Genomic DNA, 25,342 nt, shown 5'->3' on the forward strand with positions numbered 1-25,342 from the left:
AGCATCTAATATAAAATATTCTCTCTGTTCTTAAGAAGACATGGGAAAATTTGCCATTTGTAAGTAGGAATGAAATAGCCTGTTTAAATTAGATTATCTTCTTGAAGTAATAAGTAAACATCTGAAGTGTCTGTTGGCTTGCAATATTTCTGTGTTCCCGTATTTTTGAATTACTGATACGTTCTCAGCAGGTTCACTTTTGGGATTTGAAGATGTTTATATCAGAGATATGGAATACTGTGCCACACTTGATGGCTTTGCTGTTGTTTTTAATGATGGCAGAATTGGTTTCATTACACCGATGTCAAGTAGATTCACTGCTGAGGTACGTTTCCTTTAGCATTTCTACCACGCACAATAAATGTGTTTTCCTTGGTACCTGCATTTCAGTTAGCTTTCTACTTTAAAACTTGTTCAGCTAAAAATAAACTAAAATTTAACACTTGTTTAAGAGATGATGTGAGACCAAGACTGCATCTTGTGGCATAATTTTATAGGGTTGGTACTGGGAAACCGTAATTGATAGTAGATTTAATTTTCATGCATTTGTTCTAATTATCATTATAGACTCTGTCTCATTGTGTCAGACCAACAGAATTCTTGTTAGGAGTTACAGGTGGGATGATAGGAAGTAGTTTCCCTATGACTAAGTATCATAAGTACTATGTCTAGGACTTAGTCCTAATCAAGTCTATCTCTTTCTCATAGTGATAAGCATACTTCAGATTTTGTTTTACCAATCTTTACCAAGTTAGGTGTTTTCTTACCTAATTCAACCTAAAAACTATTACATTTTGTTGTTAGAGATCTTTTCATTACAGAAAACCAAAAAGAATGTCAAACTCCATCCACTTAAAATACCTGTGATCTTAGATGTTGTAGATGGGAACTTACAGTAATTTCACGATTATAAGCCGCATAATTTTGACTAAAGTTTTGGTCCGAACCCAGAAGTGCGGCTAGTAATCTGGAGCGGCTAATATATTAACAAAAATGTGAGATCTGCCCTTACCTTGTACTGCGCTGTCCCGAGCAAAAATGGGTTGAAATCGATGGTTTCCCATTGTTCCGACGATGAACCAATCAGAGAACAGCTTCTTGCCTGCCTGTGGATGACGGCATTACTGAGGGGTGGGGGATGTTATCGGGGTGAGTTTCCTTGTCGAGTTACCTCGGCATGGCTACGGAGAGGAGACCAGCATACGATGCCAAGTTTAAACTGAAAGCGATCAACTATGCAAAAGAACATGGGAATAGATGTGCAGCTAGAGAATTCAGCATTAATGGATGCATGGTACGCAGATGGAGACAGCAGGAGGACAAACTTCATCTTACGAGAAAGACAAAGAAGAGTTTCCGCTGCCGTAAAGCAAGGTGGCCAGGGCTGGAAGACAGACTACGCCGCTGGATTTCTGAGCAAAGGGCAGGTGGCCAAAGCTCATCTACTGTCGCTGTTCAGATACAAGGCAAAGCAATTGCAAATGAATTGCATATAGAAGAATTTAAAGCAGAACTTGTCTTGGGGCTTCTGTTTCATGAAAAAACAGCAACTCTCTATCCGTACAAGGACAGTGGTGTCTCAGCAGTTGCTGGCGGACTACAAGGAAAGGTTAACCACATTCCAGAGTTACTGCAAAAGCAAGATCTCTGAAAAAAATATACAACCACATTGCATAATCAACATGGACGAAGTCCCCCTGACATTCGATATGCCGCTGACGCGAACTGTGGAGCAAACCAGAACATCGACGGTATCGATAAGAACCACAGGGAACAAAAAGACGTCGTTTACAGTTGTCCTCGGTGTTTCATCAGATGGGCAGAAATTACCCCCAGTGGTAATTTTTAAAAGAAAAACGTTCTCTAAAGACAAATTTCCAGAGGGAATAGATGTTGCAGTGAATCCAAAAGGCTGGATGGATGAACAGGTAATGACTTGGCTAATGGAAGTTTATGCTCACAGACTGGGTGGCTTCTTTCATCCGCTGCCGGGACTGCTGATTTTCAATTCCATGCGTACCCACAAAACCAAAAGCGTGAAAGCCATGGTGAAAAAGAAGAACTCAGAGCTTGCTGTAGTACTGGGTGGTTTGACCGAAGAAGTGCAACTTCTGGACATAAGCATTGTTTGTTCCTTCAAGGCAAAACTGCGATTTCTGTAGGAAAACTGGATGGTAGAAGGAGACCATTCCTACACCAAGACCGGGAGGCTGCACCGAGCAAGTTATGCTACTGTCTTCCAGTGGATACTGGATGCCTGGGGTAAAGTAACAGCCACAACTATCATCCGAGGGTTTGCGAAGGCTGACATTGTTCCTGGACTGACCAGTGACGGCATTGAGATTACCGAAACTGATGACGCTGACTGTGAAGATATGGGTGATGTGGGTTCGGGTTTGCTGGATGCCCCCATAGCCCAACTACAGATTTCTGATACGGAGGGCAAAGAGTTTTAAGGTTTCATGGAAGATGAAGCTGCTGATGAAGCAGCTGATGAAAGAAAAATGAAGTGGTTTAAAAGTTTGATCAAAGTGTGTGATATTTTTCTGTATTTTTTCAAGTGTTTTCAGTCTTGTGCGGCTGCGTGGCTGGCCGTCCTTGTGCGGCTGTGCAGCTGGCCATGCTCACGCAGAGGAGCGGGGTGGCCGTGCTTGTGCGGATGAGCAGCTGGCCGGGCTGGCGCGGCTGAGCAGGTGGCCAGACTGGTGCAGATGAGTGGGATAGCCGTGTTGACGCGGATGAGCGGGTGGCCAGGCTGGCGCAGATGAGCGGGGGGACCATGCTCACACAGATGAGCGGCTCCACTCGGAGCTCGGCTGCCCGCCCATGTGGCTGAGCAGCTGTTTAAATGCAACGCAGATCCATTGGAAATGCTTGCAAAATGACCACACCGTGTCCTTTTCCACTTATAAATAAAACTTGCAGGTTATGCTGCTGCAGCTGTTGTCTGTATCTTTTTTCGCTTGGAAATAATGTTTCCAAAGTCAGCACTTGCCAGTAAGCCCTGCGATCCAGTGATTCTCTTATTAATTGGCAACTTTGTGAAAGTTTGCTGCCAACAAAAGTGCGGCTTATAATCAGGTGTGGCTTATATATTGACAAAGAGCTCAACATTGCCGACACCCCAGAAGTGCGACTTATAATCGTGAAATTGCTGTACTTTCCTGTTTTTATTTTTCTCTTTGTTCTTAATACTATCTACTGATTTTTTTTTTTCCACTGTGTTAGGGACTTTTTTGCCTTACAGGTATTGATTTATTTTGTTATTAAGAGGTCTTATGAAGAGTTTTCTTGCATACTGATATCTTTTTGTAATTTATATTAAGAAGAATGAAACAAGTTTTGCATTTACTGAATTTTGTTTGTTGGAGCTATGTCAATTGATCTTGACATTAATAGAAATTTTGAGATTGTAAAGGTCAACTGACAGATGTGTAATGTCGTGTACATGGATAGAAGCTGACTGTTACTAATATAAGCAGTATTTAACAAAAAAATCTTCTGAATTCGTTTCTCCACAGCAGCTCCATGGTGTTTGGGCACAAGATGTAGTTGATGGAACTTGTGTGGCAGTGAATAACAAATACAGGCTAATGGCGTTTGGATGTGCCAGGTAAGTTTTTAAGGGCTGATTGAGAGCAGGGGCAAATTGTCTCATAATAAAACTGAATACGTAATTGCTTCTTACTAAATTGTATTGCAAGAACTGTAGAGATGAAAATAATCAGTCTGCCTAGAGATTGCATTATGTGCTGTCAAGAAGGCAGGAGAGAAGTGGAAAGAAATGGTTACCTGCTTGAATTGAAATTTATGTTTGCTGTTCGAGTCTGGGAAAAAAAATTAAAAGGTGGCTTGACCAGTAGCAAGGATTAGAAAGTGCTGCTATTTTAGCTAATCTCAAAGCAGGATTATAAAGTCAATTTTAAGTAATTAGTGATAATAATATTGGATAAGAATCAGCACTTCACACTCAACTGAGAAAATACTCTGTGCAGTCATGATTTGGTCAAGAAGGGTATTGCCTGTTTGAATAACTGTGAGTATTTGTAAATTAAATGTTGTGGAAATGCTTTTAGTTGTGGTATTTTGCTTACTGCTCCTTCAAATTCCCCCTGTATAATACTGCTTAAGATGGCTTTAGAGTGCAGTTTTTTATTTTCTTTGATTGTATTTTACCTGGGTTTTGTTTTACAACATTTTTAAAAATCTGGTTTATTTTTCATCTGTCCTCTTAAGAACTAGTATTCTTGTTTGTAGTAACAATACAGTGTGTGTTTCCTCTCAAATAGGAATAGTTACTTTAATTTACTGGTCTTAGTATGCCTTACTACATCCCTCATGAAATTTTGACACAGAGTAAATACTGCCTTCCCTCATGGATCGTCTGGTGGTTGAAAGACATAGATATAGGAGGATTGTGTGTACATATGTATTTTAGGAGAATGAAGTAGTTTTAATGCATTGATTATTCTAGGGCTGGTGTTTTGGGTCCTCTGATACCTTCTGGAAAGCATCTTAGAAATTTGTTTCATAAATTATTTGACTGTTACTTGATTCAACATATCTGTTCATTTGTTACGTAAATTTGTTATTGGTAAGAGAAAAAGCAGCTTTTCTTAGCCTCTTGAAACTGATAAGAAATCCAAATGGTCTGTAGTTTAAAGCATGTGTAATGTCTTCCAGTGGCTCTGTGCAGGTTTATACGATAGATACCACCACTGGCGCCATGCAGTTTTCTCATAAATTGGAACTGACACCAAAACAATATCCTGGTGAGCTGCTTTTATTGCTAGAATTTTCCAGCTGTTTTTAGGATATAGTATATTTTTTTATCCTTGGCTAGTTAACTTCTTGCATAATTACTGATGTGAATAGTATTTTCTGTCTGTTTTTAGTAATTAATGTGTCTTTGTACTTTAGCTGCTTGCTTTTTAATTAATTTTTGGATCTGTTTTCTATATGAGGGTTTGGGTGGGTGGTTTGTGGTTTTTGTTTGTGGGGTTTTTTAACTAGTTCTTAATCTTGAAATGACTTTTCAATTACCTGAGGAAATGAGAGGTTATTGTCAAAACTGATAATGAATATAATAGAACTGTGAATTAATTTGAAGCAACTGACATGTAGGGTACAGAAAAATACTGAGTAATGCAGCATCCTTCCTGCACTGCAGTGTACAGTAAATTCACGAATACAAGCCGCACTGAATATAAGCCGCATCTCTGGGTGTTGGCAAACATTTCGGTTTTTGTCCATAGATAAGCCGCACCCGAATATAAGCCGCTTTGTCGTTCGCAGCGAGGACCTGCGTGCAATTATTAACAGAACCGCGGGAGGGCGGGGTTTACTGGCTGAGCTAAGGCTGTGCAGGCTCGGCCCGCTAGGGGCCGCTGACAGGGCCAGATGGCCCAGCCCGGCGCTGCCGCTCGGGGCCCGCCGCCGCTGCCACTGGGCTCGGTCACCCCGGGTCGGCGCTGCCCTGCGGTGGCAGGCAGGGACGGAGCTTCCCCCACTCCTACGGCAGCGGCGGCGGGCGGGGACAGAGCTTTCCCGCGCCCGTGGCGCCGGCGGCGGGCAGGGACGGAGTTTCCCCGCTCCTGCCGCGGCGGCGGCGGGCGGGAACAAAGCACCCCGTCGGCTCCCCGAGCTGCGGCAATGGCTGCGCGGGGCTCCCGTCGGCTCCCCGAGCCGCGGCAATGGCAGCGCGGGGCTCCCGTCGGCTCCCCGGGCCACAGCAATGGCGGCGCGCGCTTCCCCCCCCCTCCCCGGGCCGCAGCAATGGCGGCGCGCGCTTCCCCCCCCTCCCTGGGCCGCAGCAATGGCTGCGCGGGGCTCCCGTCGGCTCCCCGAGCCGCGGCAATGGCTGCGCGGGGCTCCCGTCGGCTCCCCGAGCCGCGGCAATGGCAGCGCGGGGCTCCCGTCGGCTCCCCGGGCCACAGCAATGGCGGCGCGCGCTTCCCCCCCCTCCCCGGGCCGCAGCAATGGCGGCGCGCGCTTCCCCCCCCTCCCTGGGCCGCAGCAATGGCTGCGCGGGGCTCCCGTCGGCTCCCCGAGCCGCAGCAATGGCTGCGCACGCTCCCCCCCCCTCCCCGGGCCGCAGCAATGGCGGCGCGCGCTTCCCCCCCCTTCCCCGGGCCACGGCAATGGCTGCACGGGGCTCCCGTCGGCTCCCCGGGCCACAGCAATGGCTTCCGCGGGGCTCCCGTCGGCTCCCCGAGCCGCAGCAATGGCGGCGCCGGCTTCCCCCCACCTCCCCGGGCCGCGGTAGGGGCGGCCCGGGTCCCCCCTCTCCTCCCCAGGCCACGGCAATGCCGGTGCCGGGCCCCCCCCGTCTCTCCCCTGGGCTGTGGCAGAGGAGGAAAGAGAGCTCTCCCGCCTCTCTCCCCGCCCCCCGTGCTGCCTACAGGGAGCCAGGCTCCACCCACGGTGCAACAGAGTAGCGATTTGTAACAATCGCAAAATGCCGACTTTGCAGCTGCTCGGCTCAGCACTCTGGCAGGCACTTCTGAGGTTGTATTAGCCGCTCCTGATTATTAGCCGCATTTCCGGTTTAGGAGCAAAATCTTAGTCAAATTGGTGCGGCTTGTATTCGTGAAATTACTGTATTTTTTCATGTAGTATTCTGCTTTTGAGTGTGAGGAACATACAAAGTGGGTAAATTGCATCCTCAACTGAAAATGTGTGTGTCTATTGGTTTTCAGTTAAAAAACAAATCCATAAATGAGTTTTACAGTTGTGTTAAGTGCATCTATTGTCCAAAAAATAATTTTATCAAAATTCTGGTTTTGTGGTTGTGTTATAGTAGTATATGTACTTCTGGCATGTTTTCCTGTGTTCTTAGTTTTTATGAAACCAAGCATCGAAGAAACAATTTTTTGTTTGCTACTTATTCATTTTGAGATTGTCAGTTTGATGAATGTCTCAGTTAATTGAAAAATCAAATATTTACTTTCACATATTTTTGTTTATACTCTTTCGGTGAAACCAGTTGAAGGACTTGCAGTGCTTTCACTTATTTTATTGTCTGCTTCTAAACAGATATTTGGAATAAAACAGGACCCGTTAAACTAATCAGATGGTCACCAGATAGCTGTGTTGTGATGGTGACCTGGGAATGTGGAGGTTTGTCCTTATGGAGTGTTTTTGGTGCTCAGCTTATCTGTACTTTAGGAGGTGATTTTGCGTGAGTATTTTTAATAACATTGTAAAGAGTTTATTAAAAGTGTTTGTTTTTCCAGTTGTAGCCATATACAGTAATTTCATAGCTATAAGGCGCACCCTTTTGACTAAAATTTTCCCTCGAACCCGGAAGTGCGCCTTATAGTCCTGAGCGCCTTATCTGATGTACAAAGTGGCAAAATTTGACAAACCAGAAGTGTGAGCTGAGAGCTGTGGGGGGAGCCGGAAGTGCCACAGCAGCCGGCTGGGGGCAGGCCTGGAGGCCCGCGGCACTGCCCCTGCTGGGTAGAGGCGGGCCAGGGGGCCCAAGGCACCTCCCCTGTCCGGTCCAGGCAGTGCCGTGGCCCCATGGCTGCCGGGTGAATGTGGGCTAGGGGGGCCGTGGCACCCACCTTCCCGGGTCCAGGCAGTCCCGGGAGCCCATGGCTGCCGGGTGAATGTGGGCTAGGGGGGCCGCGGCACTCCCCTTCCTGGGTGGAAGCAGTCCCAGGAGCCCATGGCTGCCGGGTGAATGTGGGCTAGGGGGGCCACGGCACCTCCCTTCCCAGGTGGAAGCAGTCCTGGGGAGCCCATGGCTGCTGCGTGTATGCGGGCTAGGGAGCCCGCGGTACCCCCGCTCCTGGGTTCAGGCAGCCCCGGGGAGCCATGGCTGCCGCGTGAATGAGGGCTAGGGAGCCCGTGGTACCCCCGCTCCTGGGTCCAAGCAGCCCCGGGGAGCCATGGCTGCCACATGAATGAGGGCTAGGGGGGCCGCGGCACCCCCCTTCCCGGGTGGAAGCAGTCCCGGGAGCCCATGGCTGCCAGATGAAGGCGGGCTAGGGGTCTGGTGGCACCCCCGCTCCTGGGTCCAGGCAGCCCCGGGGAGCCATGGCTGCCGGATGAAGGCGGGCTAGGGGGCCCGCAGCACCCCCACTCCTGGGTCCAGGCAGGCCCGGGGGCCCATGGCTGCCACGTGAATGCGGGCTAGGGGGCCGGCGGCAGCCCCGCTCCTGGGTCCAGGCAGTCCCGGGGAGCTATGGCTGCCGCGTGAATGTGGGCTAGGGAGCCCGCGGTACCCCCACTCCTGGGTCCAGGCAGTCCGGGAGCCCACGGCTGCCGTGTGAATGCGAGCTAGAGGGCCCGCGGTACCCCCACTCCTGGATCCAGGCAGTCCCGGGAGCCCATGGCCGCCGGGTCCAGGGTGGCCCGGTGGCTCGCAGCACCGCCCCTACCGGGTGGGGGCGGGCCCGGGGGCCAATGGCTGCCGGGTTGAGGCGGGCCCTCGGCCAGCAACCGCACGGGGTGAGCTGGGGGCGGGGCCTCACTGCAAAAAAAAAAAGTGCACCTTATAGTCCGGTGCACCTTATCTGATCTACAAAGTTGCGAATTTTGCCGAATCCGGGGAGGTGCGCCTTATAGTCCGGTGCGCCTTATGGTCGTGAAACTACTGTAATTAGAAATTAATTCACCAAATTAGCTTTTTTAAAAAACTTTTTCCTTTATAATTTTGTAGATATTGAAATATCACTGGCAGATATTTAGAAGGGGATCATTTAAATATAAACAAAAATGTATTATTTTCATTTTGTAGTTGTCTTTGTCTATAAAAGAAGATTACCTTAGAAGTAAACTTGAGCAAGCAAATATTAAAATTTCCTCCCTACCTGTATTTCAAATCGTTTATGCTAGGCATCTGACAGTTGCATTGCCTTTTTTGTTTTGTCATGGATCAAACAGACTGTACCATGTGAGAAGGTTTGATATAGAACCACATGAAAATATGAAGATAGGAGTTTAATTTACTATTCTGATGAAGTTATTTGCAAACTCAGACTTGTTCTGTTTTGTCTTTAAGGTATCAATCTGATGGTGCCAAAAAGGACCCTCTAAAAATCAGTTCCATGGTAAATATGAATGTAAAATACTGTAATAGCATGGCTATTAAATAGGATAATATTGTAATAGGATGTTTTAAAATTGTTTTTAGTGTCACAGATTTTCAGAAAATCAAACTGTCTTTCTTTTGCTTAATTAGTTTTTGTAGTAAGATGCCTTTATTACACTTCTTAACTGCAATATTGCATCAAAGACAAAAGGGACAACGATGATTTTTCTTTAAGTATACATGACATGCCTTTTCTTGCCTTTGCTTTTAATACTAAAAATGAAGACTTTTGGTTTTTCTAAATTTTTCTTTTTTATCAGGTGCTGTATTTCAAATCGCTGTGAAACACAGATCAACACTAATTGTAAACACCCTTATTTCTCTCAAATTACTAGCTGATCTTTGACAGTTAAAGCAACTTTACTCAGATTATGCCATCCAGAGACGTTTAACTGCTGTTTATTTAATAAAAACTAGTTAACATTAAATCCAATCCTGCTAGTCTATAAAATCAATCAATAAATAGAATAAATTAGACCAAATTTTAAATTAGAACAAATTTCAAACACATTCTACAAGGCCTCATACAAGCCACGGTGAGTGTTTTTTTAGAAATACTACACAATTTATTTTATTTATCATGACATTGTTTCAGTGAAGGTTGACGACTCTATACGTGCATCCCAAGTGGAGGTACATATATGCAATGACAGTACCTTTTAAATGTACCTTTTAAAACATTTCAAATATTGAGATTCTGATGTACAGTAATTTCACGATTATAAGCCGCACCTGATTATAAGCCGCACTTCTGGGTGTCGGCATGTTTTCGTTCTTTGTCCATATATAAGTCGCACCTGATTATAAGCCACACGTTACAATACAGAGTTTGATAAAAGGTATCTATTCTATCACCATCTGTTGAGGGTGGGGGCAGTGATCCTGATCTCCATGGGAGATATTCTGCTAATGGGCCATCCATTGAAACCAGGCAGGGCATTGTACCTGGCTCTGTGGAATTTTTGTTTGTTGCCCTAAACTGCGAATTAAACAGTCATTACTTATGTGGGTGTCTTTGCATAATTGCACGTCATTTAATCATTTTTTTTTACATGAAACAGGAAATAATTCAAACTAGATTCCTACTGCACCTTGTGAATTTTACTGTTTGATTCCTATTATGATACATTTTAGAACAACAAAATATGTTAATTTTTTCCAGGCTCATGTGTATCATAAGATCAATTAGAGAAAGTTTCTGTAGTTTTTGTTTTATAACAATATATAGTTCTATGTATTTATGTAGAGTTGGGTTGGAGATTTTTTTATTCTTATTCTTTTATCTTCAGACCTGGGGATCAGAAGGGTATCATCTCTGGGTTATTGATGGGAATTCTTCTTCAAACATGAAACCTGAAAGAAATGCAAATAATGAAGCTCAACAGTTTGGTATTCTGCAGTTTCAGTTCATCAAGAGTGCACTCACTGTTAATCCTTGTATGGTAAGTTTTTTTGTTGATAAATATATCCTTATTTTAGATCATAATCCCTGTTTTAGGTGACCTCTGAGTTCTTCTCTCTAAGTCTGCAGCCATTAGAGTTGTCTTTTTTTTTTGTCACAGAGCCTTTAAAGTGATACTGTGAAAATTCTGCTATGCAATATTGTAACATAAAACCTGTTAAATAGTTATACAAAAATTGCCTCAACAGTTGTTTTTGATATTGTTTAAATAGAATCGCTTAATATATTGGTCATGTGTTTTTCTTTGTCTTTTGTATGTCGAATTCAAAGTTGCTTTTTTTTCTTTTGGTTTGGTTTGGTTTTAATATAGAGTAACCAGGAACAAGTCCTTCTTCAAGGAGAAGATCGCTTGTATTTGAACTGTGGAGATGCAACACAGACTCAGAGTCCCCGAAATACTTTGGCACACTCTGAACCTAACCACAGCAGGGAAAGAGGCCCATTTTCAGATGGCAGTTTAGATTCTCAGGGTTTAAGCACTTTACTAGGACACCGGCATTGGCATGTTGTACAGGTAATTGATCCTGGTTGCACATATGTGCTTTGTGCTTCCAAGAGTTTGTAGGAGTAGAATATGCAGCTGATCTCCTCACTCTCTGCCATAACTTTTTCCTCTGGCATGGGATCTTTGCCTTTTTATTGTTTCTGGGGATTTGCTTTTCCTCATTGACAAAAGGTAAAGCAACATAGGTCCTGTCAGCTTTGTGGCTATGAGTTTGCCTCCTAGGCAATAAAAAGTCTTAAGTCTTATGACTTTGGGAAGGAGTAATTTCACAAGTATAAGCCACACCCTTTTGACTAAAATTTTGCTCCCTACCCAGAAGTGTGGCTTATACTCTGGAGCGGCCAATATATGGATGAAGTTCTGAAATTTGCCAGCCACAAAGTGTGAGCTGCAGACCAAGCTGAGCTCATGAATTGAGCACCTGCCAGTAAAACCCGCGATCGTGCGATTGTTACAAATTGGTTACTCTGTTGCGCTGCGGGGGGAGGTGGGCTCCCGCCAGCAGCATGGCGTAAAGCGGGCTGGGCTCCTTCCCGCTGGCAGCGGGCTGGGCTGGCTCCCTCACACCACCGGCAGTGTGCCGGGCTCCCTCCCGCCGGAAGCGCGGGGCAAAACCGGGGCTCCTGCTGGCAGCACGGGGGAGCGCAGCTTGCAAATTGAGCACCTACCAGTAAAACCCGCGATCGTGTGATTGTTACAAATTGGTTATTCTGTTGTGCAAGCATCCTTGCTGCAAACAAAAGTGCGGCTTATAATCTGGTGCGGTTTATATATGGACAAAGAACGAAAAGTTGCTGGCACCCAGAAGTGCGGTTTATAATCCAGTGTGGCTTATAATTGTGAAATTACCGTACTTTCCTGTGCTTTGAAAGGGAGAGTAAGTGCAACACTCAATAAATTACTTGGGTGTTTGTTTTGTTATTTATGCAAAATACTTTAAAAGCAATTCCGCTGATGAATACAGCATTCAGACTCCAGCAGTGTTTTCAAGCATGAAAAATGTTATCTATTTAAACATGTAGCTAAAACTTCACAATATCGGGCTTTCAAAGAAGAAATTGCTCCCAGGTAACAATGGGACTTCTTCTATGTTCGCTGTAATATAAATTAGAAGATAAATACCTTTTAATCTGTGATACTAGTGTGTGTTCTTCCATGCTTGAATTGGTGAGACTTTTTAAAATAAAGGTTTCTTGAAGGTCCCCAATATTTTGTTCTTAACATAGCACATTAATCACTAGTACTAAAGAGTATTTCATTCTAGGCTTGTAAGGCAGGTTCTAGTTACTGTTGAATTTCCACTTTAGGCCAGGTAGCTCTTATGTCTTCTGAAACTTGTGTAGGATGGAGAGGTCTTTGTTCTGTGGTAAAAGTAAAGCTGAAACAAGTAGAATTACTGTGGGGAGCAACATATCCATGAAAAAGGACAGTGGCTGGGTCTCAAGAGTACCTACCTGCCATGTGTCAGAGACTGCAGTTAGAAGCTGGGTTTGTATCATCCCACATGACATGAAGAATCCAGCATTGAGATTTGATCTGACGTATCCCAGTCAAGTTCTCTTGTAAGAAGGCTTTTGGAATACTGGTGCGTATTTGTGACAAGACTAGAAATTTCGTCTCTATTTTGAAAGTCCTGCCTCAAGACTGTATTTATCAAAACCTTTGTGCTCCTGTGAAAGATTCTCTTGAAGAGGGAAGTATCTGGGAGGAAAGATGAGCAAATTGTGACTATTAATCTATAATATAGTATTAGCTGGTGTATGTTGTTAATGCATTTTGGTGTTTTGTGTATTAAAAACAAGGTCACGTTTAGGCATCAGTAACTTTGGTTGTGGGGGAAGTAATTGTATTTAAAATCAAAATTCCGACATTAAATACCTTTTTGGTATTGTTTTGAAAAAAAACGCTGATATTGTCCAAAACCCTTCAGGATGTTACAATTAGTCACTCCTTTTAATTGTAGTTGGTATAGTCATGCAGTTTTGGTTTTCTCTCTTTTTTTTTTTTTTTTTTTTTTTTTTAGATTCATAGTACATATCTAGAGAGCAACTGGCCTATAAGGGTGAGTTATTTTAAGAATATACTCATGCTTATTGAAAAATGTTGGAGGGTTATAATTGTCCATTAGGATTGGCTGAATTCTGAAAATGAAATCATTATTTTACATTACAGAAAGAAAACTGTGTTAGTAAAGTATGAAACATGAAGATACTTTACATGTTTTGAGTCTGATGTTGTATTGCCTTGTGTGTCGTATTTTAATAGGATATAACATTTAAATAAGTTCCCTTCTGAGGTTCTGATAACTTTTTTTTCTTTTTTACAGTTCTCAGCTATTGACAAACTTGGACAGAATGTAGCTGTTGTTGGCAAGTTTGGTTTTGCACATTATTCTTTACTCACCAAAAAATGGAAGCTGTTTGGAAACATTACCCAGGTGAGAGGTTATGCATTTTAATCAGGTGCACGGGGAAGATGTTATTTGTTGGGATGTGAGACTTGGAGAAAACTGAAAGAGTATAATTTTCAAGTAAACAGCCTGTAGACACACTTGGGATTAGGAATGCTGGTTTTACTTGTGTTTCTCATAAAGTGTCTGAAACACAGATCTTGTGGTTTTGACACACTAATTTCTGTCTGAGTATTAGCAGAGTACTCTAAATTTGAGTGTATATAGTCAGGCAGTTAATTCCATTTGTCTTATCTGAGAGTTCATGTTACATAACTTTGCATGTAAAGCTTGTAAATTCTGGCTAGAAATACATTTGAGAGAGTTCAGAATGCCAATAGCATAAAGAACTGTAGAACTGTATTTTGTAGGATGAAGTTTGTCCTTCATGTACTACTCTTTAATACTTTGTCATGTACGTAGTCTTGCCACTATGAGTAAAGCTTATAGAGATTATGCATGGCTTTCAGAAACTACCCATATAATGTACATGTCTGTGTGTGTAAGTGTATAAAAATGCATACCTATATGTCATCTGCTTGCTTTTTTCTTTTCAGGAGCAAACTATGATGGTAACAGGTGGCTTAGCATGGTGGAATGACTTCATTGTTCTTGCATGTTATAATTTGAATGATCACCAGGAAGAGGTGAGGTACTTTTCTTCAAAGTAAAGATACAACGATTAGAATATCGGGTCTGCATGACAGTAGTATAAACATGAAAAGTATTGTGGTACTGTAAACATGTTTGTACACTATAATCTTTGGTAGCTTTTGGTCATATTCAGAGTTTATACATTAATATATAAGTAATTCTTCACAGAAAATTTTTGTTATCACTGTTAAAAACTTTTCTGCTGACTACAGTGAATATTGTTCTGAAAACTTGGTGACATTTTTGCATGTTGGCACAAAATGTGTTCTGAGATACCTGTTTATATTGTTTTGGGACACTTTTGCAAGATTTTAAACTATATGAGCAGAGGAGATTTATTTACTCTTTGCTTTTTAAAACCATTCCTTCCTTATGATTGTTGTTCAGTACTACAGATTTGGCTGTACTGTGCTTTAATGGCTTCAGATGTAATAATAAAATGCAGTGGGTAAAACTTTATGACCAAAAACTCAGTAATGTGTCTAGGTAGAAATTTCTGACGGCCATTCCCCAATAAAGAAAACAACCAGAAGTGGAATTACTATTAGCTTGTTGTAAGCAGAACTTGTATTCAAATTACTTCTTTTGCTTTGCAGCTGAGAATCTACCTGCGCACATCTAACCTTGACAACGCATTTGCTTACATCACCAAAGTGCAAGCAAACACGTTACTACTGAGTGTTTTCCGGGACATTGTGATATTGTTCAGAGAAGATTGTTCCATTTGCCTTTACAGTATTGAGAGAAGGTCTGAGGGGTGAGTGTCACCATTAGAGTGCTTTTGCAATAAGGTACTTGTAGGTCTGCTCTCAGTCTGAGTAAATTCTTACAATAATACAAAAGTGTTTGATAACTGGTTGAGTCAGATTTTTAAAATACAGTGGTGTTATCTCTGTGCACAAGATCATGAGTGTTGTCACTTGCATGCATGCTGATAGGCACACTAGATATGGAGGTAGGTACTGACTGATGCATGCACATTTCCAGCTGTCTGAACAAACATGTTCCTAAATTATAGGAACTTGAAAACTGAACAAAAGAAAAAAGTACTAAAAGACACCCACATATTTGAAAATTTTAAAATAAAAACATGTTTCTAACATTAGAAGCAGTAATTAGTGAAAGGAAAGTGGCAGCAGGCTTGCAAAGATGAAGAGAGAAAAGATTTGGTCTTGGTGTGGTGGTGAGGTGCAAAAAAAGTACCAACATAAGATATGCCAGATACTTTCAGACAATTAAGGTTTGTGAACCTAAAGAGGAGATAAAGATTCAGAGTTTGGGGGTTTTTTTGAAGTACCTAAGTAGGTGATTTTTCTTACAGTTATAGTATCTTCTTTTTAGCAAGAAGGGAACTTTTTGTGGTAGAAAAAAGCAAGTTGTTGATGAACTTTAGAGAAAAATATTTTCAATCTTTTTAAAAAAGCTCTCAACAGAATCCAGACCTGGGAACTGTCTTTGAATGGTCAATGGAGTCATATTCTGGAGTAGTTCCCAAAGTATCAAGATAAATAACCCAATTTAGGTTTCTTTTAGGTAATTTTTAGGTAATTTTATATAGAGTAGCTATGTTGGCATTTTTACTGATGCCTGATTAAAGGAATGTCATTTGTTCTGTAGAGCAAACTGTTTGCTAGGAGTAGATTGCTTATTTTCATTAGGTTTATTTCAAGGTAGTTATTTCATGTTAAGTACTCTTGTAAAATTTCTAAATGTAGTCATTTTCCTTTCAGTCTTAATCCTACTGCCAGTATCCAAATTCTTCAAGAAGTGTCCATGTCCCGGTACATTCCTCATCCTTTTCTTGTAGTGTCTGTTACGTTGACATCAGTGAGAACAGAGACTGGCATCACCCTGAAGATGCCTCAGCAGGTAACAAGTCTGAAAAATTGGTGGAATTGGTGCCTAAATTTGTTAGCTTCTCTTTAAGGGCTGCCTGGTTGATAAATCAATTATAAATGAGTCGCTCTTCTATGTGGTAAAATCCAGAATGTGTTTTTTTCTGATGTTCATTAGATAGACATTTTAGTGGGAATTGGGGGTGAGGGGCTGGAAAGAGAAATAAGAGTTTAGATTTTATTTCATACCTTTTCTTGTTAACTTGCAAAGTTTGGGACCAAATCTTGGTAAACAAATTAAATTTGCTCTCTGTCAAGGGTATGTTATTAAAACTCAAAAACCAGAGCAATCCATGGCATTAGGAATTACCTTTCTGACAGCAATGTGTCCATCACTCAAAGAATAAATAGAAAAAAATTAAAAGATGGCATATGATGATATAAGGTACTCTTTTACAATTCTGCAACAGCCAAACAATGACTTAAGATGTTAATGACCCGGTCTTAACTTTGAAATTTAGCCAGGGCACTGAAAGCACATGCAAAAAGTTCTTTGTTGTCTGGGTTGCAAACAGAGTAGGCTTAACTGAGCAGAATACTTACCTTTCTTGACACACCTTACTAAAACAATTTTTCTCTAACTGCAGCTAAATAAAAGTTCAAGATGCTGTTCAAGTGTAGCTCAACTCTTTCTGGGTCAGCTCTTGGGTAGACCTACCAGCGTTAGTCTTTGCAGTCAGATACTGGTGATCATATTGTGATGATAAGAATACAGAGCTTTATTTTTCTTAGAATACTGGCAAATTGCCCATTTTAAGACAACTAGTTGGAAAAAGTCCATATTAAACACATAGAACAAGTTTGGTGAATAAGAAACCTTCCAGTATTTATGCCTTTGCACAAGAACTGGTTCTTGATTTTCTGAATCCTTCTATATTGAATGCGGTTCTTAGTCATTTCTGTAAAGTGGCACATTTACTTTACACTTTTTTCCTGGGTTTTTATTGTGGTTATGAGTAGAATTATCATTCAAAAGCTTAAATAATTTGCATAATATTCTTTCTATCCATAGGCTTGTGAAGCTGAAAGTATTATGCTTAACTTAGCAGGACAACTCATTATGTTGCAAAGGGATCGATCTGGACCCCAGATACGAGATAAAGATAATAATCCCAATCAAAGAAAGCATGTGAGTAAATATATGTGGAGTATTGCATATGACTTCAAAGATGTCAGTGATGGAAGAAGCTGTGCAAGAGAATGTTTCATACATAAAGAAAATAGGACTACAACCAAGGCAGTATCTACACTTACAGACAGAATTGTTAGCTGAAAGTATAGTAGCATTTGCTTGTGTTTACTAGTTATATTGAAGTGAAATAGACAAGCTTAAAGAATAAAGATACTGCCCAAAATTTGGTATGTGCCAATAACAGAAAATTTCTAGTCTGTCCAGAACGGTTTTATTTTTTTATAGAACATTTTTTTGCAGAATATGTTTACAAAGTTCTTGGAAATAACAGCAATATAAATCAGTTATTGAACTTTCAACTTCTCTGGGCTGGTGAAAACCAATTCTGTATGAAACAAGCACATTTGGAGAGTGAAATTTGGAAAGTTCAGATAAAGATTTTTCAGTTCTAGGTTCGACTTCTGGGCTAACTGAAGAAGCAGAGAGCAGGTTTTTATTTTTCTCCTTTATTATTTTTTATTATTCACCTTACCTCTCTGCTTCCTGACTAAGTATTAAGGAGGTTAAAAAAAAGAAGGTCTTGAGTTAATATAAATATTAAGTGGTCTTTTGTTACATGCTAGGATGCAGATAAGAGAGAAGCGGATTTGTTTCTTCTTTATTAGAAGAATAACATGTTTGAAGACAGTAGTTCTTAGCTGAAAAATAGAGTTCTTATGAATAAGGTAAAATAAAAGGAATAATGGATACTGACTTTTAATTTTTTTTTTTTTATTTTTCATTTTAAATAGCTGCCTTTTTGTGCTCCAGTTGTCCTAGCCCAGTCTGTTGAAAATGTATGGACTACTTGCAGGATTAACAAACAGAAACGCCACTTACTTGAGGCTCTGTGGCTCAGCTGTGGTGGGGCAGGTATGAAAGTCTGGCTTCCCCTGTTTCCCAGAGATCATCGAAAACCGCATTCCTTTCTGTCAAGACGGATCATGCTGCCTTTCCACATCAACATATACCCATTGGCTGTTTTGTTTGAAGATGCCTTGGTTCTTGGTGCTGTTAATGACACTGTGCTCTATGACTGTTTATACACTCAAACCAGTGCTAGAGAACACTTAGAGGTTCTCTTTCCTTTCTCCATTGTTGAGAGAACCTCTCAGATCTACCTCCATCACATTTTACGCCAGCTCTTGGTTAGGAACCTTGGTGAACAAGCCTTGCTTTTGGCCCACTCGTGTGCCACATTACCATACTTTCCTCATGTACTAGAACTGATGCTTCATGAAGTGCTGGAAGAAGAAGCTACCTCACGGGAACCCATTCCCGACCCTCTCCTTCCCACTGTGGCGAAGTTCATTACAGAATTCCCCCTCTTCCTGCAGACAGTTGTTCATTGTGCTAGGAAGACAGAATATGCCCTGTGGAATTACCTTTTTGCTGCTGTTGGAAACCCGAAGGACTTATTTGAAGAGTGCTTAATGGCCCAGGACTTGGACACAGCTGCCTCTTACCTTATTATCCTACAGGTAATGGCACCAAATATATTGCAAGAGTGCTGATATTTACTAACATTGCAGTATTTTAAAAATAATGTCATATCAAAGTTATGCATGTTCAACAGATTTTTAATTTAACAGTTTTTTGTTGATATGATGTCCAATTATGAAGGGTGCTAAGATCATGCAGTGTAAGTAGTTAGTTTACTGTTTTAAATAGGAAAACAATAGCATGACTTGCTGTTTATAATCTTCAGTATACTTGAATGTGAAGCAATGTGACTTCACGAAATAGAACTTCTGATACTCTATAGTAAAAATGAATCACTTAATTATGCTTTGTTGCTTGCAGAATATGGAAGTTCCAGCAGTTAGCAGGCAACATGCTACTCTCCTGTTTAATACTGCCTTAGAGCAGGGAAAGTGGGATCTCTGTCGTCATATGATTAGATTTCTTAAAGCCATTGGCTCTGGAGAAACAGAAACACCCCCAGCTACACCAACAACTCAGGTTTGTGATGAGAAAAGTAAATACTTTACGTCAGGCCTTGTATGATTAATCTTCATGTTATATATGGTGTTTGGTCCTTTGAGTGTATGTTTTGATTTTCGTGGTTTTAGGAACCTAGTTCAAGTGGCGGCTTTGAATTCTTCAGGCATCGCAGCATTAGTTTATCCCAATCAGCAGAGAATCTCCATAGCAAATTTAATTTGACAAAAACACTGAGTATGCCCTCTGGCCCATCTGGAAAAAGGTAATGTCCTCTCCTCCCTCACTTTATTAGGTACAGGACTAACTTTCTTACCAATTTAAGTTATAGATATAAATTATATGATAGATTTGTCGTAATCTCCTTCTACATCTTTTGCATTTATCATTTTACAACTTTTGTATTGTTTGTGTCTCATTCTTGGGAGAATATATTCTCACACATGTAAATATATATATGTGTTTGGATGTATTCCCAGGCATGCTTACATAGATACTGCTGACCAAAAGACTCTGAAGCCACTGGACGTGGTACACACTACATTAAGTAGCTAGTGAGACCACAAGCTTCAGATTTAAGGGATCTGTTTTGCTGAAAAATACAATTTGAGCAGCTCACAGTTCACAGCATCACAGTGTACTGCTCTGCTGGTATGCACATCTTGATCTGGCAGTGTGTTTCCAAGCTAGAAGTAGAACCTTTTATGTCTTGGGGTGTACCCCTCTAAGGCTTCTGTATACAGACTTGATGTTGATAGATATTACAGTTCAGAAGTAGTATTGAACTGAAATTCATTATTATCTTTGCATTTTTCCCCATTCTGATTTTTAAAACAATCCTAGTATAAATTCTGAATTCGTACTTTTTAATAGAGAGTACAATCTTAAAGGTTTTGATAGGAAGGGGTCTAGGCCAGTAGTTGACTATTTCTCTGAACTTTGCAATGTCATCTGCCTTTTATCTCTATTTTTTTCTGCATTGATAATAGTTCAATGCTCTGCAAATGCTGCTGCTGTTGTAACTTAAATCCTCTATTTCACCTACCTGTTAAGGCAATGGGATCTTTTAGAGAATGTAAACAGCAAGGAATGATGGAAAGTGCTTCTGCTGTAATATAGAAAGCTCCCCTTCTAGTCAGGTCACTTGATGTTCTGCAGTTGTGGCCAACAGCCTTTGCAACTCAGCTTTATCAGTGTTCCCTCAGCTGTTCTGTGCTCTGTGTGTAGGTGGAGTAAAGACAGTGACTGTGCTGAGAACATGTACATTGACATGATGCTCTGGCGGCATGCTCGGCGTCTGCTGGAGGAAATCAAGCTGAAAGACCTTGGCTGCTTTGCTGCACAGTTGGGCTTTGAGCTGATTGGCTGGTTGTGCAAGGAGCGAGCCAGAGCTGCCCGTGTGGAGGATTTTGTGTGTGCTTTGAAAAAGCTACACAAGGATTTCCTCTGGCCATTTCCAGTTATACCAGCATCGTCCATTAATTCGCCTTTCAAGAATGGAAAGTACAAGACAGGTACAGTAACATCTAAGTTTGATATTAACTAGATTTCCCTCCTGCAATGCTACATCTGTGAATCTGTTCTGCCTCCGTTCAGCCAAGATAAGAACAGGCTGAGGCTTGCCACCTGCACGCCTTTCTCCCACAGCGTATGTTTTTTGAAGAGATTCTCTTTAGCATAGACAGTATCTCTTGTGATACTACCATTTTTGTTGAAACCTGCTTTCTCAGGTATACTGAATCAGACATCAGTGCAGATGTTGAACTGAGCAATGGAAATTGCTCCAGTGTAAATTCTGCTGCAGAAAATTACTAAAATCAATATCCTTTTGTACTCTCTAGATGAGCTTTTGATTTACAGTAATTTCACTATTATAAGCCGCACCATTTTGACTAAAATTTTGGTCTGAACCCAAAGTGCGGCTTATAATCAAGTGTGGCTTATATACAGACAAAGAATGAAAAGTTGCTGTTTTAGTTTGGAGCACAGGTGTCTACTGAGAAAGGCAGGAACTTCTCTTTGAAGTGGAGAATGTAAACCCCCTCCCTCCAAATTATTATAATTTTGAAATCAAGGGGCTTTCAGGCAAAAATAAGGGAATTAGGAATAACAGTTCTTTTCTAGGGAAGTTAAAATAGAAATACAATACTACAAAGAAACAAGCTACAAACCCTGACAAAGTCAGAGTACAACCTGACAGCCTGTCAGGCAGGGTGTTGGTAGCAGTCCCATTAAATGGTGGCTGCAGTCCTCTTGCAGTGACAGATGTGATTCAGTTGGAGCAGTGCTCCTGTACAAGGTGCAGTTTCCCTCTAAAGGTCCAGTGGTGATATGCAGAAATCCGGTTTCCCTCTGGAGTCCAGTGGAGAAGGGGACTCCCTTAGTGTCCCAAAACCTCTGTTTTTATCCTGGTAAGAAATGTTGGACACTTCCCCCTGGCTGGAGCAACTTCCAATGGGATGAAGTAATTTTATCAGTCACACAGTGGGACTCAACGGGCCATTAACAAAAAATGACTCGCTAGAGGAAGGGTGGGTTGTGAAAAGATAAAGAACAATGCCCCGCCTGGTTTCAATGGATGGCCCATTAGCAGAATATCTGCCATTGAGATAAGGATCACTGCCCCCACCCTCACCAGATGGTGATAGAATAGATACCTTTTATCACACTCTGTATTGTAACATGCGGCTTATAATCAGGTGCGACTTATGTATGGACAAAGAATGAGAAGTTGCTGGCACCCGGATATGCGGCTTATACTCAGTGCGGCTTATAATCATGAAATTACTGTACTTTTTAAAAATCACAGCAATTTCACGACCATAAGGCGCACCAGACTATAAGGTGCACCCCCTGGGAGTCGGCAAAATTCGCGACTTTGTAGATCATATAATGCGCACCGGACTATAACGCGCACCTTTTTTTTTGCAGCGAGGCTCCGCCCCCCGCTCCCTCCGCGCAGTTGCTGGCTGAGGCCCCGCATCAACCCGGCAGCCATTGACCCCCGGGCCCACCTGTACCCGGCGGGGCTGGGCTATGCCCGCCGCCACTGCGTGCAGCGTCCTCGGGGCCGGGGTATGCCCACTGCTGCTCCGTGGAGTGTCTGCAGGGCCGGGCTATGTCCGTCGCCGCTCCGTGCAGCGTCCCCGGAGCTCCACTGCTCTGGGAGTTCCCTGGCGGTCCGGGTGTCATGCACCCGTCGGGTGCACCGGGAACCCCGCGCTGCCAGTGCACTCCGGGAGTCCCCTGGCACTCCGGGTGACCTGATGCCGGCAGGCTCACCCTGTGCCGCCGCTGCCCCGATTCCGGCGGCTTTCCCCCAACCCAGCGCGGGGGCCGCCCTGATGCCAGTGGGCCTGCCCCAGGCAGGGGACGCCCCGATGCTGTCAGGCTTGCCCCAGCCCGGCGCTGGCCTGATGCCACTGCTGGGCGGGCTCTGCTCGGCTGGGGACTGTTGCGGGCTCACACTTCCAGGGTGGTAAATGTCGCAACTTAGTACATCAGATAAGGCGCACCGGACTATAAGGCACACTTCTGGGTTTGGGGGAAAATTTTAGTCAAAAGGGTGCGCCTTATAGTCGTGAAATTACTGTAAATAGTAATATAAAGTTTGAAATCTACTTTGTTAGATGGTAAGAACTTCGAAGACTGCTGTAAACCTCCTTTATGTTATTCATCTCTCAGTTCACTACCTTTATCTCCTTACAGCAAAGTTGACGCTTGCTACCTTATCTCCATATGGCAAGGTTGACATTGGCTGCCAAGTCTTCCTCTTCTTAGTAGCAGCATCATTATTTACTTCTGTTGTTGCTAACGCTTTATTACATCATACTTCTTTTATGCCAGTGCTTACATATAAAGTCAGAAATGCCTAAACTTGCTGCATTCCCTTGTATTTCATTGGTTCCCTGAATATTGACTTAGATGCAATTTTTAGCTTTCTGAAATGCCTGGAGAGAACTGTCTAAATTTCCTTTTGGGTAATTACATGATTTTTCTATGGTGTGTTTTGATTTTTTTAGCTGTGGGGGAGCAACTACTAAAATCTCAGTCTGCAGACACCTTTGTAAACATGGAAATGGATGCAGGGGTTTCAAACACACCTCGCAGTCGCAGCTGGCTTGGTACTATCAGCTCTTCTCAGCGAGAGATTGACACTGTTTCATCCCATGGACCACACATGCAAGATGCATTCCTTTCTCCTTTGCTAAGTAAAGGTTAGTCACTCTTCCTTCTATCTGCTTATTGGAAAAATGTGAAGCATGTGCTTGTATTTTGATATTTGTGTGTCACTGCTGTATTGTCACTTCTCAACTGCTGATAAGAAAAATTCAGGAAAAAAAAGGGCTTACTGAAAAGTGAACTGAATTTCTTACAACAGAAGGATAATGCCCATGTTGTACATCTCTAAGTACATGAAATTGAATGTGAAATAGATATTTGTTGAAGTTTCTGTCTGTGGTGACAGCTTGAAGCTCAGTATTTTTTCCATCTGGATAGGAAGAGTGCCCTACCTTGTGGATTTTTGTTTCTTTGTCTCTTGCATGGATCATCCTCTTGGAGGGTTTGGAACAACTCTAATTGCATGAACTTTGTGCTTTTGGGTTTCTTAAAAATGATATTAGATACATTACTTATTGAGGAAGTTGAAGAAATTAGAGACCTATATAGTTGTGTTTTTTCCCATGGCTTTATTTAAATTGCTTTCTAAAAGCTACAATGTCTGATCAGCTTACAAAAAGAGAAAGTGTACTTTGTATGTATTTTTTCTGAACACAGAAAGAGATGGGAAAAGTTTTTCAGACCATTTTAGTATTTTTAAAATCTAATTTTATTTAATTTTTTTTTGATACTTCCTCTTGTCCTTGAGCACAGAGCAATGTTTTCAACAGTATCTTAATCATGTAATTTCCATTCTGTTAGGGCAAAGATCTAAGTACATATTGTGAACTGCACTCTCTTAATTTAAAACAATAGAGCCTTCTGTGAGATTCAGAGCATTTGGAGATCCTCTCTGTCTGCTTGGGCACAGACTCATTTTATTTTTACTCCTGTTTCTCTTGTTTTTTAAATCTGGAGACTGCAAGAAAATGAGTATCTCTTTTCATTGCACTGATTTTACTGCTGTCTACCACTATTGCTCTTTCTATAAACAAGTGCAGTAATTTCACGACTATAAGGCGCACCGGATTTTAAGGCGCACCTCCGGGAGTCGGCAAATTTTGCAACTTTGTACATTATATAAGGCGCACCAGACTATAAGGCGCACTTATTTTTTTTGCAACGAAGATCCGTGCTGCGTGCAACAAAATAACTAATTAGTAATGGAATCCCGCCATCATGGAGTTTACTGGCACGTGCTCAATTTGCAGACATTTTTCACAGATTGGCATAGCCTTTAAACGCAGCCCCAGGCGCCCTCCCCGTGCACGGGCCCCTGCACTCCCGCGGGCCCTGGCACTCCCGCCTGCCCCTGGCTGGTGAGGCGGGGCTCGGGGCAGCCGTGGCTTGAGGCTGCCGTGGTTTGGGGCGGCTCAGGGCTGCCGTGGCTCGGGGTGGCCACAGCTCACACCTTGGGGTTGCTGCGGTTCAGGGCGGCTCAGGGCCGCCCGTGGCTCGGGGTGGCACGGGGCTGCCCGCTCCGTCCCTCCCCATCCGGCTCCTGCTGGCTGGGGGCTGCCCGGTCCCTCCCACCCCGCGTGGCTCGGCTCACGGCTTGCACTTCTGGGTTGGCAAATTTCGCAACTTTGTACATTATATAAGGTGCACCGGCCAGAAGGCGCACTTCCAGCTTCGGACCAAAATTTTAGTCAAAAGGGTGCGCCTTATCATCATGAAATTACTGTATATCAGGGGCTGGATGTAGATCTTTGATTTCAATGGACTTTGGTATGCATTTTGAAGCAGTTTTTTTCTAAAGAAAATAAATTAGTAGCCTTTAAAACATGACAAGCTGAATTCTAATAACAATTTCACAGATTACTAATACGGCACTGGTAATTCAGGGGCAAGAAGATAATCAAATAACTTTTCTTGGAAAATGTTTAGGAAGTCAAAAAGATGCATCTGCTTTAATATGGAAATCATTCTTAAGAGTCGGTGCCTTTGTGACTCACCACTGTAATGGTTTTGGCTTTGATGTTACTGTTCCTTTGAAAATTCTGT

At 42.4% G+C, this 25,342-nt stretch overlaps 1 protein-coding gene across 6 annotated transcripts in view; it reads left to right on the forward strand.

The window, feature by feature from the left end:
• The window catches only part of RIC1 (RIC1 homolog, RAB6A GEF complex partner 1), a 60,269-nt gene that overhangs the window by 31,397 nt on the left and 3,530 nt on the right, over nucleotides 1–25,342 (forward strand). For 3 of the 6 annotated variants that reach the window (XM_033085213.1, XM_033085208.1, XM_033085211.1), the window contains exons 6-23: nucleotides 189–325; nucleotides 3,522–3,613; nucleotides 4,684–4,772; nucleotides 7,036–7,180; nucleotides 9,011–9,059; nucleotides 10,390–10,542; nucleotides 10,873–11,076; nucleotides 13,091–13,129; nucleotides 13,394–13,504; nucleotides 14,074–14,163; nucleotides 14,767–14,927; nucleotides 15,901–16,039; nucleotides 17,078–17,194; nucleotides 17,989–18,717; nucleotides 19,040–19,198; nucleotides 19,309–19,442; nucleotides 20,405–20,691; nucleotides 23,200–23,394. In XM_033085213.1, coding sequence (XP_032941104.1) covers nucleotides 189–325; nucleotides 3,522–3,613; nucleotides 4,684–4,772; nucleotides 7,036–7,180; nucleotides 9,011–9,059; nucleotides 10,390–10,542; nucleotides 10,873–11,076; nucleotides 13,091–13,129; nucleotides 13,394–13,504; nucleotides 14,074–14,163; nucleotides 14,767–14,927; nucleotides 15,901–16,039; nucleotides 17,078–17,194; nucleotides 17,989–18,717; nucleotides 19,040–19,198; nucleotides 19,309–19,442; nucleotides 20,405–20,691; nucleotides 23,200–23,394 — 3,030 coding nt within the window. The remainder of the gene's footprint in view (nucleotides 1–188; nucleotides 326–3,521; nucleotides 3,614–4,683; nucleotides 4,773–7,035; nucleotides 7,181–9,010; nucleotides 9,060–10,389; nucleotides 10,543–10,872; nucleotides 11,077–13,090; nucleotides 13,130–13,393; nucleotides 13,505–14,073; nucleotides 14,164–14,766; nucleotides 14,928–15,900; nucleotides 16,040–17,077; nucleotides 17,195–17,988; nucleotides 18,718–19,039; nucleotides 19,199–19,308; nucleotides 19,443–20,404; nucleotides 20,692–23,199; nucleotides 23,395–25,342) is intronic. The other 3 variants (XM_033085210.1, XM_033085209.1, XM_033085212.1) reach the window with 3 other exon arrangements.

This window comes from Catharus ustulatus, chromosome Z, assembly GCF_009819885.2.
Source record: "Catharus ustulatus isolate bCatUst1 chromosome Z, bCatUst1.pri.v2, whole genome shotgun sequence".
Taxonomy (NCBI): Eukaryota; Metazoa; Chordata; class Aves; order Passeriformes; family Turdidae; genus Catharus; species Catharus ustulatus.